Consider the following 17,367-nt stretch of genomic DNA (forward strand, 5'->3'; position numbering starts at 1 on the left):
GAATTTCACGGTCCCGAAACTCCCCATGCCCCCCTTGGGAGGTAAAGAGGTAAAGAGGGGGTCACGATCCCAAAAGTCGGGAGACGTTGTGCACATTGCCCCCGCCGAGGGTGGCCTCGGGACCATGAAAATCGGATTCCTTGGGGTCGATTACCAGGGAAATCATCTTTTTCCGGAGAATCTACGTCAATTTGCGCCCAAAAATGATCTCTTCAAGACGGGGACATCGGCCCCCTCCATAATTTACCTTTGGTCAAAAATTGACATAGACTCTCCGGAAAAAGATGATTTCCCAGGTAATCAATCGACCCCAAGGAATCCGATTTTCATGGTCCCGATGCCCCCCTAGCCACCCTCGGGGGGTAAAAGGGGGAGACACAACGTCTCCCAACTTTTGGGATCGTGACCCCCTCTTTACCTCTTTACCTCCAAAGGGGGGCATGGGGGGTTTCGGGATCGTGAAATTCGGATTCCTTGGGGTCAATTCCCTATTCAACCCCGCGGTCCCCCACTTCGTACTACCTAAACCAACCGAGAAAAAGACCTGTTACGGGTGGTCTGGCATACCCTGTATAACGTAGTATTAAAAAAATATTTATTGGAGAGGAAGGGTGGGGGGAGGAGAAAATATCGATAATTACAGCCTACAGCATGAATATAAGGCCCTAGCGGTGAAACAACCTCTGCCTTGCCCGCGCGGGATGGAGCGCCGCCGATATACCGCCCGCGGGTAATCGGTAACGCGCAGAAAAATCGCTGTATCTCACGAGCGCATCGTTTCCCGAACGTCAAACACAGTGTGGTATATGCAGAATATCATGGAGAATCACCTCAACAGGTTTTCATTCACGTAGCAACGATTGCCTGGAGAGGAGAGACGAAAAACGAAAAAAAAGTCGAACCTTCAAAATCGAAAAAATCGATTTATGACCGCGATAAATTACGCAACCTTGCAAACAGCATTAATATTCTTGTAGAGAATGTTTTTTAACGTTTTTTAGCCTAAACCGCAACACTCACACTCAAAGCGTTCGCGAGATATCGATTTTTAAAGTTTTAAAAAAATTGCAACTTTGCCCCCCTGCCCCCTCCCCCCCCCTAATTATCCGAGGAGGCAATTATCAGAGAAAACTGATCACATAGGGTCAGCACTACAACGCCAAAGGTCGCGGATTTTCACTCGTCTTATCTAACTTAGATTCCACATAGCTTTTTCCTGAACACGGGATTTGCCAGTGAGTTTTACTGTTTACGGCTCCACAGACACCGACCAGTGCCGGCACCTTGCCGCCGGCGGGTTTCCCTAGACCGACCGACCGGCACCGAACGGTCGAAGCGGGCACCGGGTGGACGCAACGCGACGATCCGTGCAATGCATGCATCGCTCAAACGCCCTCTCCGCATGTTGGTGGGTGAACGGTTGGAAATACGCCAAGACGGACGAAATTTTTATCTGGGGTCGTAATTTCGGCAAAATCCATTTGGATTGACTATCCACAGTCACTTTTACGACATTACTGTAGATGGGCCATTCTAGAGGGCGCTTCCGAATATTTATCGGGTGAAAACAGGTCAAATGTGCATTACTCGTGCACGATACGTCAAAACGGACGAAATTTTTGAACTTTGAGGCAAAAATTAGACAAATCTCTAAGTAAACGTGTGTTTGAACCTTTTATACGATGTATTAAAAATGTAGGCCTTCTAGGTCTATATGCGGTACTAGGGGGAGGGAGTCAATTTTATGCGGTGACATTTTTGGTACTTCATATGGGACCCATTGACAATTTTTTTTTTTTGATGATCGCGTTTCCCCTCTCGAAGTCGAAAATTTCGATCCACCCAAGTTAACATGGCTCACATGCCAAATGGAAAGAAAAAAAAAATTAAAAAATGAAGGCAAGAAAATCAATGATTGTACTTTGTATCAAATCAAGTTTACTGATATTTCTTTTAGGGTTACATCAAATATTAACAACTATGGATGGAAAAATAATTAGCATAGCCTGGAGAGAGGTTGAGAGATAGTAGAAAGTAAGGTATTAGACAAGAACAGAGCTATCAATGAATTCAATTGTCAAGATTGCAAGAATGCTCGTCTATGTATGAACTAACTGAACCTATACTTACTTGGAAAAATAATGAACGTAATGCAAAATGAAAACTTCGAAGTGTTACACGTCATCGGTGAAATAAAATTTTGTTACGTCCTCTTTTACTATAAAAAATACATTTTGACAAAAATTATAAAATTAAGTGGATGTGGCTGGATTAATGGAGAGGAACCTTATCTCTTTTGTCTCATGCAAACTTTTTCATAAAAAATGTTTAAGAAAATATGGTTAAAATTACGAAAAAATTAATTATGGACAGAGAGGCTCCTCAACAATCTAGATGAGTGAACTTTTACTTTATTCATCTCGATTACAACAAACTTACATTTGAAAGCAAAAATCTTTAAGCCTAGACAAGTCAAACTTTCTGTTGGACTTTTCTCTCGCTTTTGTCAGATGAAAAGTTGAAACTTGTGATACTGACACAAGAACGCATCAATCAGATGGTAGGTTGAACAGAAACCTGAATCTGACATCACTCTCAACTTTTCATATTGGATGGAAAGTAGGACCGAAAGGTGAAACAAAATCTTCCGATCGACATCACCGAAGCTGCTCAAAAGTTCGGGAAGGTCGATTGAAACCAGAGGCTGATAAGGATCTTGGCATGCTAATTTTCAAAGTAAGGACAGTATCTCATGGCAACAGTAATTGAGTAGAACTTTTTTGCATCCAACTCTCCATTTACTTGTTGTCTACTTTTGTCACGTTAAAAATTTGACTGTCTGAATAAGGCTTTAGAGAGGGAAATCTCTTAGTCTTTAATGTGTTCTTTTCGTACGTAGTTCTCCAGCTCTAAGAATTATTAACATTGCATCTCTGTCAATTTTTCAGTGCATATCGTGGGTCCAAATGGGCCTGTTGCAAAATTTTGCTAGAGCAGAATGAGGAGTTGTTTCCTATAGATAATGCCTCAAAAATCACGATGAGCGCATCGGCAAAGTCTGAAATGCACTTATAAATTCACAATCTGCGTAAGAAATTTGTGTTATTTTGAGCTTCCCGCTTCAAAAACGATACTACTGCACAGGTGAACATTTTGTTAGAGGAGTCGCTCCATCGTCGGCAATATTCATCATGGCCGACGCTTGCGCAGTTCCTCGCGTAATTCGAGGAGAGTTCAAGGTCAATTAAGGCGGGCGAGGAAAATATGAACGTAAACACGCCGATTGTTATCTGGTTTAATCCTGTTCAGGTGTTATCTCGTCCCATCACACGTGTTTTGGCGGACTGGCGTCGGCCATGATGAGTATTGCCGCCAATGGAACGACTCCTCTAACAAAATTTTCACCTGTACCGTAGTATCGTTTTCGAAGCAGGAAGCTCAAAAAACCGCAAATTTCTTACGCAGATTGTGAAATTATGAGTGCATTTCAGACTTAGCCGATGCGCTCATCGTGATTTTTGAGGCATTATCTGCAAGAAACAACTCTTAGTTTTGCTCTAGCAAAAGTTTGCAACAGGCCCATTGTGCACTGATGTTTCCAATTTTGCCTCCTGGTATATTAATGTTGACACCTATACTTTTAATTTCAGAAAAAATTTGGTCCTTTTGGATCCATCTATTCCAGACATAGATATACGTACATTCGAGTCTTGATTATCTGCAGTGGTTACAGCTACCGCAGATAGTAAAAAATGTAAATAGTCGAAAAATAAGCCATGGTAATTTGGCGGGAAAAAGCAATCGAAAAGACTGTATTTTAGGAGATTCTATTAAAAAACTCGTCAAATATTAGGCAGAAATGCAATTATCAGTCTATATGAATTAATTTTACAGTAAAAGCACTTATTTGGGCAAACATGATTTCTGGAGAAATTTTTTTAAAAATAATTTGCAACATTTTTGGACTGCAATCTGCAAGGGGAAAAAGCTGCAAATAATTCAAATCACAGATAATCAAGACTCTACAGGAATTTCTTTCTCATCTTAGTCTGGTCTAGTGTTCGATTCTGATGAGGGGACATGTTTTTTGGAGCATTGATTAACAACTGCTGGCAAGAAAATTGGGCATTTCACAAAAAATGTTTAAATATGAGATTAATTCAAACAAATAGGTTCCTTCACTCCTGCTTTATGATTGTACAAGACACTTACGAGAACCTACAATGAAAAATTACAATAGTAAATTCCTGAGCAATACATTTTAAAAAAAAAAGTCGGAAAAATTAAAAAGGAGAAAATACATTGAGATTCTAAAGGGTAAATATTATCTAAAACGAAAAAAATTACCATCTTCTGCAGTCTTCAAACAGGTAGATGCCACAAAAACTAGATGCCCCTATGAAATCGTTGCTCTAAACAGATCTTATTTTGACAATCCACAACTAAAGTATGCCGCAAACCTTAAAGTAAGTTACTTAGGTTTAAGTGCTGACGTCAGTGATAACAATTATAAATGTTTGAGGTTAATACATTCAAACAAAAACCATCTATCTTTAATAATACACATGAGATTCTGAAAAATAAAAACAACAGAAAGAAAAAACCTTGCAGACTTAAAATAAAATAATATACACTGAGCGGTAAAAAACCTAGGAAAGCTGGTTATGTTTTGGAACATTTCGGGTACAAAGTTTTGAATACTGAAATAAGTGAGAAAAGCCTTTCTAAGGAAAGAGCTTATTTTGTAAGTTGGTCAACATTTCGAAAAAAAGGTTTTTATAGACCTAATAGACTTTTGATTCACCAAGAGTCTCCTTTGCCTCTCTATAGAATTTGCACTAATAAATATAACAAATACTCATCATCTTTACGATTAGACTAATAGTACGGTGGGTAATTACCAAAAAAGGGCAAATAGTGGCAAATCGTGATACAGTTTAGCGGCTTTCAGGGATCAAACTAGATGACATTTGAAGAGTTTTGAGTCGAAGAGGCATTTTCAAAATGGTGGCAGATCCAAGATGGCGGCCATTCAAAATGGCGGCCGGCGCGTACTTTGAGCCGCTATAGATCGAGATCCACTGAACCGATTTTATTTCTCTTTTTTTTGTTTGATAGATAATTGAAAGGTAAATAGAACAAAATCACAAACTTTTTGATTTTGACAATATACAGGGTGTTCTTTCCACAAAACCCGTTTTTGTGCATTGATAAAAAAGCTTTTAACCCATATATCTTTTAAAATTGCATTATTAAGGCCCCTTTAAATACTCGCCATGTAAAAGAGCGTCTTTTGAGCTTTCCAACGATATATTACATGATGGGTCTATAATTTAAGGTTTTCGCACCACTGCGATCCGCGCGACGGCGGCACAGCGCGGGCCTGCATAAATTAATCCAGGGGCATATGTTGAAAAGAAGCCTCCCGTGGAATAGTGAATGGAGCAAGTGTGAAAAGTGGCCTAATCTCTTCTTTTCGATGTGCAGAAAAATAATTTAGATGTTGTCTAGCTCAATTTTGCGTCCAACCCCTCCAATTCAAGATGGCGGCCAAAATGGGGGCTCGGGGGTTGAAGATGTTGGAATTTGTTTTTGATGCCGTGTAAGGGGTCTATCACTATGTAACTTTGGTCGTAGAGTCCGAATTTGAGGTCCAAAATTGTCTCCGGCTCAAAGGGATGCCCAAAATCCAATATGGCCGCCAAAATTTCCACGATAGGGTCAAATCTCCGAAAGTTGTGTAAAACTGCCAAGTAGTATATCTTTCATAGGGTTTTCTGGGTCGTAAATTTCACCGATGAGGTCAGAATTTCACTACAGGTTTATTGAAGCCCAGAAATTTCAAAATGGTGGCCAACATGGCTGCCGCTCAGATAGTGAGAACGGTAGAGAAGTTACCATGCATACAATGATGAATTTTCGTGCATGTTATGTACCCCTCTGATTCTGTATGTAGTCATCAAGTACATCGGAGTGGTAGTGATAGTTGTCGGTAGTACATCTAGGACATGTTCAAGAACGTATTTCCTGATTTTTCCTAAGAAGATACTTTTCTCGCTTGAAGGACAAAATACACAATTCTGAATACAAAGGTCACCCTTGGGAGTTCAGCGGACAAAGGGGGATTCCAACTTTGGAGAGCGGGATTCTCACCACGATTTTAATTTTTTTTTTTTTTTTTTTTTTTTTTTTTTTTTTTTTTTTTTTTTTTTAAATAAAATCAGATAGTAAGCTGAGATTTAAGATAAATCGATACCAAAAATTCCACCATCAGCCAATCCCGCAATGACAGAAAGGTAACTTCTCTACCGTTCTCATTATCTGAGCGGCAGCCATGTTGGCCTCCATCTTGGTTCTTAGAGAACATTTATCCTCCTGTTTCGGTATTTGGACCTCATTTGTGGAATTTGCGACCCAAAAATCCAATGCAGGGGCACCTCACTCGAGGATACGAGCCTCAACAAAATATTTCACTCCGCAACGGCAGCCATATTGGCCGCCATTTTGAAATTTCTGGGCTTCAATAAACCTGTAGTGAAATTCTGACCTCATCGGTGAAATTTACGACCCAGAAAACCCTATGAAAGATATACTACTTGGCAGTTTTACACAACTTTCGGAGATTTGACCCTATCGTGGAAATTTTGGCGGCCATATTGGATTTTGGGCATCCCTTTGAGCCGGAGACAATTTTGGACCTCAAATTCGGACTCTACGACCAAAGTTACATAGTGATAGACCCCTTACACGGCATCAAAAACAAATTCCAACATCTTCAACCCCCGAGCCCCCATTTTGGCCGCCATCTTGAATTGGAGGGGTTGGACGCAAAATTGAGCTAGACAACATCTAAATTATTTTTCTGCACATCGAAAAGAAGAGATTAGGCCACTTTTCACACTTGCTCCATTCACTATTCCACGGGAGGCTTCTTTTCAACATATGCCCCTGGATTAATTTATGCAGGCCCGCGCTGTGCCGCCGTCGCGCGGATCGCAGTGGTGCGAAAACCTTAAATTATAGACCCATCATGTAATATATCGTTGGAAAGCTCAAAAGACGCTCTTTTACATGGCGAGTATTTAAAGGGGCCTTGAAAATGCAATTTTAAAAGATATATGGGTTAAAAGCTTTTTTATCAATGCACAAAAACCGGGTTTTGTGGAAAGAACACCCTGTATATTGTCAAAATCAAAAAGTTTGTGATTTTGTTCTATTCACCTTTCAATTATCTATCAAACAAAAAAAAGAGAAATAAAATCGGTTCAGTGGATCTCGATCTATAGCGGCTCAAAGTACGCGCCGGCCGCCATTTTGAATGGCCGCCATCTTGGATCTGCCACCATTTTGAAAATGCCTCTTCGACTCAAAACTCTTCAAATGTCATCTTGTTTGACCTCCTAAAGTGGTATAACACGATTTGCAGCATTTTGCCCTTTTTTTGGCACTAAGCCAACGTACTAGAAGGAAAAAACACTGAATAGCACAAAAATAGACATTTTCTATATTGAATAAAAAAGGAGTCGGGGGTTCAGACCCTCCTTAGCTATCTTCAAATTTCTCCGTTGATACTCCTTCCGAACAAAACAAAAAAATCTGAAATCAGTTCAGTAGAAGCGGAACTAGAGCGATATGGCGTATGCGCTACACTGCTATTTCGGAGGTCCATCGCGTGCCGCCGCCGCGCGGATTAAGATATTACGCAAACTGTTAATTACAGACCCATAGTGTAATATACCGTTGGAAAGCTAAAAACAAGCACTTTCAGAATAAACACATCTTAAATTGCTGGTACGCCCATCCTGAACAGTTATTTAAATGTAAACGATTTTTGGGTTTCTGAAAAACCGGTTTTTGTGGGAAAAACACCCTGTATATAGTCAAAATCAAAAATTTTGTAATTTTTTTATATTTACCTTTAAATTATCTTTTAAACAAAAAAAAGAAAAATTAAATCGGTTCATTGGATCTCGATCTATAGCGGCTCAAAGTACGCGCCCGGGCGCCATTTTGAATGGCCGCCATCTTGGATCTGCCACTAAATTCGAAATGCCTCTTCGACTCAAAACTCTTAAAATGTCATCTACTTTGACCCCTGAAAACCGCTAAACTGTATCACGATTTGCCACTAAGTTGCAACTAGCCACCGTACTATAATCATGATAGAAGCGAATCAATGACCAGATAATGTAGATGACGCATTTAGCATAAAAAAAGAAAAGACTCCTACATATTGAACTGATTTGCACAGGAAAGCACTAATTACAACCTATTTAACTTCCTACGGCAAACACAAAAAAAAAAGGAGAGGAAAAAGTAAAATGCCAAAAATCTTGTGATTTGAACTTTGTTTTCATATTAAATTTACACTTAATGACTTCCTACCACTCCAGGTGTGGTGTACGCTTAAGGATAAAACACCCGAATGCAAAAAGTTCCTTGGAGAGAATAAGTAAAACCAAACAGAACTTATCTCAGAACCGAACTCAACAAAAATGTGAACAATCTACTAACTTAATTCAAAAATTTCCTGAGCCAAAGAGAGAAGCATCGTGGAGAAGCACAGGAGCATAAACAGGCACTGAGAAGATTTCTGGCTAAATGCATACAGATAGGCACTGCTTGTAAAGTTACTTCTCTTTCAATTAATAAAAAAAGAAAACATTAATCATAAATCTAAAAGTGTAAAATTGAAATTAGTTCATATGATGATATTGAGAAAATTAAAAAATTTTAAAAACAACTGTTCCAAAACAGTGTGCCGTAATTAAAGGAACTTGCAAAAAAGTAAAGGAACTTGCGAAAAATTGTAAAAATGTACAAAAAAAATTGATGACACTATAAACTGAGACAAAAAGGCCTACTTCTTTTTCATGGATAAGGATTTATTGCTTTGCTTAAATGGAATTTATATTCATACACTTATCAAATTCATCAAGATTTTGTGGAGAATTTTTTTGATACAGAGGTAAATTTTGAAGCAAAGCATTTTGATGAACTTTACTTTTTCTTCCAGATTTTCTCAATTTGAATGAAAAGCTGCGAACAAAAATAGAAGAGGATTTTTTAACCTCTTCCTTACCATCACAGGCAGATTCGGAGCAGGGTGACTCACTCTCATTACTGGACACTGGAGCACTGTCATACTTATCAGAATTATTTTTGGCGATTCTGATATTTTCTGACTCTATTACACTTCCAGATGAAACAGAACCGCTAACATCTTCAGAAATTGGTAGACTTTTATGTTTTCTTGATTTCCGTCTGAACGATAGAAATCTAGCAATCTTCTTTGCTGTGCCTTTACCACTACTGATGGGAGAATTCTTTTCGGCATTCTTTCCAGCTATTATCTTTGATGACTCTGCCTTCATCGACCGTTTTTTATGAGACAGTTGCAACTCCTTGATCTGGTTTTCGAGTTCCAATATCTCTTGACTGCGAAAAAAAAAAAGGAATCCAAAAACAGATTACAATGATGATCGTCAATTACTCGATAATTTTGCAATGTAGGAAAAAGACACATCGAAGTCTGTACGTTCATTTTTTACGTTCTTTTAGAAAATATACACAGTTTTTAGATTAAATTGTGATTTACAAGTATGATATTGAAAAAACTCCAAAAAATTCGCAAAAAATAGCAACAATTGACTCTGAGACCCATATAATTCATTGGGGACCTTCTTAAACGTCAGAAATGGAAAGTACACAAAAAAATACAAAGGGACGTGATAACACTCGATAAAGTCGACGAAAATAATTATTTCTCAATCCAGAATTCTGGGCTTGAGGCACTGCTGCGCCTTTGTACAGGCTCCGTTCAGTAAAATATTTGGCACATAGTCTACCTGGGACTAAAATTTTGAGGATATGAAACATTTGGCAAAATCCAGCTGGGGCCAAAAAAGGCCCTCAACGCTACTCCTTCTGTCATCTGTACACAACATGAGAATGGATTTTGCACACAAGGGAATGATGATAGGCAGTCCTTCGTAAAATTCAAAAGTTAAGCGCACAATATCATTTACTGGAGCAATGCAGAGGACCTTGTGCTTGTCAAATGGTTAAAAAATATCAACATAATTTATGAAGCATTATAGACCGCTGTTGAATTATACATATTCGAACGAATAGCCATTTCGCACCATCAAAGCATCACAGACGCAAACTATTGATGACTGTTGTTAGTCATTAAGTCATCTTATGGTTATGTCGATACAATTTATATCAAGGCTGTGAATTATGTTAAAACTTATCAAATTTAATAAAATAAATCGTATCATCAATTGTATAGATCGTGAGTTCCTTAATTATTAATTCCCGTGTAGTTCAACATGGTAGCAGTTCGTGGTTGCATGAAAAAAGGAATTCCAATTTTTTTCGAAGTCCCTGTGCCATGCCGTCGCGAATCGCCCGGTCACGCTAAAACGAATTGAAACAGAATGTCAGACGACGAAAAAATTCTTAGCGAAAAAAGTTTCGTTTTTGACGGAGTCGATTACCACAAATGGAAGCTCCAACTGAAAGCCCTGCTCACAGCCAAGGTTGCAAACAAGTTACAGACCTGGATGAAAGACCCAAAAATATCACCGAAGCCAACTGGCGGAAAAAGCAAGCCAAAGTCCACAATTATATTATTAGTTCATTGTCCAACGCTCAACTTGATCTCATCTCTGCAGATGATACACCTAAGCAAATCATCCAGAAACTAGATAGAAACTAATGAGGTATCCAGTTGCGCAACGAAACTCATGCTAAAAGAAAGGTACTTAACCTAAGACTCTCAGAATCCATTGATCCCAACTCCTTTTTCCAAGTTTTGAGCAAGCAATTAATGAGTTGCGACAAACCGGTAAAGTTATCGATGAAGAAGATAAAGTCGACTATCTACTCCTAACGTTGCCAGATTCAATGTCTCATCTTGCCGATGTCATTGACGCTTTCCTGCACCAGACAAAACTGTAACCTACTTAAAATAAAAAATTAAAGTTACCTATGAGAAGAAGGTCAGCAAAGAAGATAACTCGACCAGTGGACTCAACCAAAGTATGCAAGCCTTTCGTATCAGTACTCCAAACAATCAAGCATCAAATTGAGTTTGTCCGTCAAATCAAAGCCATCATTCCATGGACCACGTTATCCCAGAAGAAGACACTACAAGTTCCGAGGTTAGAACAATCTCAATGCTAATCACTCTAATTATCAGGACCAGCGCAACCAATCTTACTCCCAAAATCAATACAAAGGTCAATCTAGAGATCGTTATCAATCAAGAAACGGGTATCACTCACAGCGCAATTGGAGAAGAAACTTCCAGACTCGAGGCGGACAAGCCCCTAAATCAGCGAATCTCCATGAAAATTCACACGATGAGTATTCCTTTTTTATAGATATTGTAGAACCTACATCGATTGTTGTAAACAATTTCGATTTAAACACTACTACAATTAATCATAAACACGTATCATGGCTTTTAGACTCCCGTACGAGTGCTCACATTATTAACGATCAGAATTTCTTTTCAGATTTTGTTTATCTAAAAGAATGAATGAAAATTAAAGTAGGCGATGGCTACTCTCTAAAATCAGAAATAATAGGCATTATTCAAGCTTTTTTCAATGTCAATAGAAAGGACGTAAAAGTTAAATTAACCAATGTTTATTATTCACCCAAGATGACCAAAAACTTGTTAAGTGTGTCAAGTACGACAAAATTAGGAAACAGAGTTGTTTTTAATACAAAATGTGCTACAATTTTTAAAGAAAGTAATGAATTGGTCTCGGTTGCTTAACAAAGGACTAATTTGTATGAAGTAGATTCAATTCTGAAAATAAAAACTCTGCCCAGAAAAATGTTTTTGCTAATAATGTAGAAATGTCAAATTTGGAAGAATGGCACCGCACCCTTAGTCATATTAACTCCAAAGACTTAAGAGATCTTCGCAGTTTCAATTTAGTAGATGGACTCCTGAAAACTTTAGAAAAAGATCTTTTAAAATGTGAAATATGTTTAGAAAGCAAAATGTCAAATCTTAAATTAAAAAATAATACGTCAAGAGCATCAAAAGTTTTAGAAATTATTCACACCGATGTACACGGTCCAATAACACAAGCTGGATATAACGGTGAAAAATGTTTTGTAAGTTTTATCGACGATTTTAGTAAATTTTCAGGTATTTATTGTATCAAAAGCAAAAAAGGAGCTCCGCAAATCATAATGGAGTTTAATAACTATGTAAAAATGTTCAAGATAACAAAATTAAACAACTTAATCAACTTAATGGTATCGCTGAACGCTTTAACAGAAGCATAATGGACAAAGCGAGATGTCTCCGTAAAGAGGCAGAACTCCCCATAGTTTTTTGGCCTGAGTATGTCAAAACAGCTAACTATCTTAGTAACAGATATATTACACACACAAAAATCGTTGAGACTTCCTACAAGGTCTTTTTCGATAAGAGACCAAACGTATCAAATCTCCATCTCTGTGGTGGTATAGCTTATGTAAAAACACCCGATACAAAAAGGTCCTCTACATTTGCCCCAAAAGCTCAAAGAGGAATTCTAGTCGGTTATACCGAACATGGATATCGAATCTTGGTAAATAACAAGGTGATTATTAGTCGTAATGTGCAGTTTATCGAGAATAATTGTAAGGTTATTGAAGCATTATGTAAAAATGAAACAGTCAGTGATAAATTTCCGAAAGACAAAAATAATCTAGAAAAATTTGTCACCTTTTCGGATGATGAAAATTCAGATTGTGAAAATAACATTTAGCTTGATAGTTTCCCTCAACAGTTTGTAACACCAAATTCAGATACTCACGGCATTAATACTCCAAGTTCATCAAGCTCACCCTCATTTAGTCCTGCTTTGAATCACCAAACGCAAACGGTAAGAGAACTTAGGGACAGAAACACGATGAAACCGCCTAGAAGACTCATTGAAGTTAATGTGTTTGTGAATTATTGCGATGCAAATGCGCCAATTTCTTATTATGAAGCGATCTCATCAGTAAATTCTAATTAAAGAAAATTAGCATTGAAAGAAGAAATCAGTAGCTTGGAGGAAAATCAAGCTTGGACAATAGTTGATCGCCCAAAAAACTGTGAGGTAATTGATCTTAAATGGATGTATAAAGTCAAGCCAAACAATCAACTGAAAGCTCGAATTGTAGCTGAAGGCTCCAACAAGAATATGTCGAAAATGAAGATATTTATTCTCCTGTCATTAGAATGTTCACTTTGTGAATTTTACTAGTTCTAGCATGTTTCTTTAATTGGTCTAATTTTCAAATGGACGTGAAAACAGCCTTCCTACTCAGAAAATTAAGAAAATCTGTCTATGTTAGACCACCGCAAGGATTCAAAATTGGAATCAATAAAGTTCTTGAACTTAAAAAAGCACTATACGGTCTTAGAGGTAGCAGTAGAAAATGGTATGAATGTTTCAATGAATTTATTATTTCTATCGGATTTACACGGTCAAAATATGACTATTGCTTGTATTATACACAAGTCGATAATGATGATGTGTAGGTATTATTATACAGGGTGCGGCAAAAGTCCCGGGACGACTGCTTATTTTTTAAACGGCTACACGTAGAAAAACGAATTTTGAGCGATGTTCTTGGGTCAAAGTAAGCTACTTTTTGGCACTCCCCAAAATTTTTTTTGGGGCCCCCTAGGGGAGGGCGGGGGGCAACTTTTTTTTTCAAATGGCAACCCCCCCTTTGTGATACCTCATTCGAAAGATAATAAAAAAAGAAAATTTTTGGCGCAAACCGCAGGTCAAAATGTTCATTTTTGACAAAATGGCGGCCGGTCAAAGTTCAAAATGGCGGAAATTTGGCATCTCCGTTGTTTATTGACGGATTGGTGTGAAACTCGGAATCCTAGGGTTTTTCGAGATGAGAAAAACGATTCTGGCATTGGTTTTCCAGAAAAGTCAGTCCTTTTCAAAATGGCGGCGGTCAAAATGGCGGCCTCGAGCGGGAAGTTGATATTTAGGTTGCATATCGTTGGATTTGCATGAAACTTGATATCTGGGGGTATTTCGGCACGAAAAGAACGAATCTTTCATTGGATATCTGAAATTTTGACAAATTCCAAAATGGCGGCGGAAAAATTGCGGGAAATCAGTTTTACGGCTCTTTACCGATGGATTTGCATGAAACTATTTGATACTTCAAGAATCTAATGAAAGATTCCTTTATAACGAGCCAAAAACCGCCAGGATATTGAATTTCATGCAAATCCATCGGTAAAGAGCCGTAAAACTGATTTCCCGCAATTTTTCCGCCGCCCTATTTGGAATTTGTCAAAATTTCAGATATCAAATGAAAGATTCGTTCTTCTCGTGCCAAAATACCTCCAGATACCAAGTTTCATGCAAATCCAACGATATGCAACCTAAATATCCACTTCCCGCTCGAGGCCGCCATTTTGACCGCCGCCATTTTGAAAAGGACTGACTTTTCTGGAAAACCAATGCCAGAATCGTTTTTCTCATCTCGAAAAACCCTAGGATTCCGAGTTTCACACCAATCCGTCAATAAACAACGGAGATGCCAAATTTCCGCCATTTTGAACTTTGACCGGCCGCCATTTTGTCAAAAATGAACATTTTGACCTGCGGTTTGCGCCAAAAATTTTCTTTTTTTATTATCTTTCGAATGAGGTATCACAAAGGGGGGGGTTGCCATTTGAAAAAAAAAAGTTGCCCCCCGCCCTCCCCTAGGGGGGCCCCAAAAAAAATTTTGGGGAGTGCCAAAAAGTAGCTTACTTTGACCCAAGAACATCCCCCAAAATTCGTTTTTCTACGTGTAGCCGTTTAACAAATAAACAGCCGTCCCGGGACTTTTGCCGCACCCTGTATGTAGATGATTTACTTATCTTAAGAAGAAATCAATTGCTGATTCAAAAGGTAAAAACTCAACTGTCAAGTAGATGTAGAATGATAGACATCGGCCAGTTAAAAAATTCCTTAGGTTTAGAAATTGATTATTGTCAACAAAATAGCAAAATTAATATTAGTCAAGAGCACTTTATGGAAAGTCTCGCTAAAAAGTTTCAAAAGCACTATACGGTCTTAGAGGTAGCAGTAGAAAATGGTATGAATGTTTCAATGAATTTATTATTTCTAAGCTAAATCTTAAGCTAAATCTTTTCAAACGCTAATGGAAACTAATTTAAGGTTACTACCTGAAGAATCTGATAATCTAGCAGAAAATTAACCTTTTCGCAATTTGATCGGCTCTATACTTTACATCGCTAGCGGCTCAAGACCAGACGTTGCATTTGCTGTGAATTATGTCAGTAGATTTCAGAACACTTAATCCAAAACTCATTATAAGTATGCACTTAGAATCTTACAGTATTTGTGCTCCACTAAATCATTAAACTTAATTATTGTATAAATAGTATTGAAACCTTAAAGGCATTTGTAGATTCCGATTTTCCATCTGATTTAACCTAAGTAAGTAAGTAAGTAAGTAAGTAAGGCCGGGCTGGCCGGCGAGGCGCCCTCAAGGGGCCAAGGCAACTGGCAACTGCCGTCGTGCACCCCGAAGTTGGACTGTACTCCTTAACATATCTTCGTACTATTGACACATCGAGTATCATCTATATTTCCGCAAGGCTCAGCGGCCGTCTGATAGCCAACGGAAGGTCTTATCAAAGACTGTGGCAGACGCTGCAGAGCACGGACTTTCGGAGCACGGCCATGCCTCCACCGAGTTGGACTGTGTTGATGCAATCTACACTGATAGGTAGCGCTGGCAGTCGCGCACACTACGAGTGATTACCGATTTTTCACAACCCAGTCGAACAGTGCAGACGGATTACTTACTGGGTGACTATGTCCCTCCCGCACCCTGTAACCTCGAAGGGTCAGGGTATTGGAGAGGCATAGTCATCCACAGTCACGATGACTGATATTTGAGTGTCCTCAAATATCAGTCATCTCCGGGGATTGAACCCGGGACCTCAGTGTTGGCAGCGAACTGCCTTGACCACTACACCACTGAGGCTGACTTCCATCTGATTTAACCTATAGGAAATCAACGACAGGTATTCTTCTCAAATTATTTGGAAACCCGATTCTGTGGAACGTTCAAAAATAAAAAATTGTGTCACAAGCCAGCACTCATGCTGAATATTATGCTCTCGCAGAATAAGTCACTAAAGTTCTCCCTGTACAAGGACTTTTGTTCGAGCTCAACATCAAAACTACACCAACTATAGTCTACGAAAATAATTCTGGAGCCTTAGATTTAGCCAATAATGGCAAGTTCACAAAAAATTTGAAACATATCGATATTTCCTATCACTTAGTTCAGGACTACATGAATAAAGGTCAAATTTTAGTCAAAAAGATTCATACAGCATATCAGCAAGCCGATATTTTAACTAGAAGTCTTAGCTCTTCCCGATTCTTTAAATTAGGAAATTTCTTGAACTTAAAGTAATTTATCATTTTCTATGCCAAATCAAAATGCGTCAATTAAATTTTATGTTTTATCAATTCTCTCATCAATCAGAAAAACATAGTGACTGAAATAGCGTCGATATCCAGTGTAAGTAAATATTATTCATTTTTTTCGCAAAATATTGTAAAAATTGAAGGAGCATGTCAAAATATACATATTCGAATGAATAGCCCTTTTGCGCCATCAAAGCATCATGGACGCAAACTATCGATGATTGTTGTTTGTCGTTAAGTGGTTATGTTGATGCAATTTATATCAGGGTTGTGAATTCTGTTGAAACTTATCAAATTTATTATAATGAATCGTATCATCAATTGTAAAGACTGTGAGTTCGTTAATTATTAATGCCCGTGTAGTTGAACAACCGCACTAGAGGAACAGAAATAATTTTTTAGGGGAGCAAGAAGACAGGTTTTTTTTTAAAAAGAAGGCAGTCTTGACAAGAGACTTAACTGACACTAGGTAAAAGCTTAAATATACAAAGGTTTTGTATTTTACCAAATGTTTACTCACAGATAAAGGCCTTTATGAGGGAAAGTTAAACGATTCAGACTGTCATTCGCTTTTTCTTTTGATAAGATTGGAGATCATATCTTGTCCTTTTCTTTGAAAATCGTTGCCTTTAACACAAACTAGAAGTCAGGAGAATACATATAGTCCAGTAAACGAAGCATATTGATGGCCAAAAATTAACATACGGCTGGATTTAGGCCCAATCGATTTTTCATATGAAAAGGTGTTTTTAACCTAAAGTCCCCATAAATCCCATTAGGGGATTCTGCACAGTGGTCCGATGAAGTTGAAAATTGGACATATTTTCAGAAGTTCTCTGCATAAGAAATGAACTTGGAGAGCTCAATTTTTTTTGAAACTGTA

General features: G+C 38.2%; 1 protein-coding gene across 7 annotated transcripts in view; it reads right to left on the minus strand.

Annotated features, from left to right (window-relative positions):
• Positions 1-1,915: 1,915 nt before the first annotated feature.
• LOC109032900 (uncharacterized) overlaps positions 1,916-17,367 on the minus strand; it is a 105,515-nt gene continuing 90,063 nt past the window's right edge. For all 7 annotated transcript variants that reach the window (XM_072306379.1, XM_072306377.1, XM_072306378.1 and 4 more), the window contains one exon: positions 1,916-9,438. In XM_072306379.1, coding sequence (XP_072162480.1) covers positions 8,898-9,438 — 541 coding nt within the window. In that variant the 3' untranslated portion in view covers positions 1,916-8,897. The remainder of the gene's footprint in view (positions 9,439-17,367) is intronic.

Source organism: Bemisia tabaci, chromosome 1, assembly GCF_918797505.1.
Source record: "Bemisia tabaci chromosome 1, PGI_BMITA_v3".
Lineage (NCBI taxonomy): Eukaryota > Metazoa > Arthropoda > Insecta > Hemiptera > Aleyrodidae > Bemisia > Bemisia tabaci.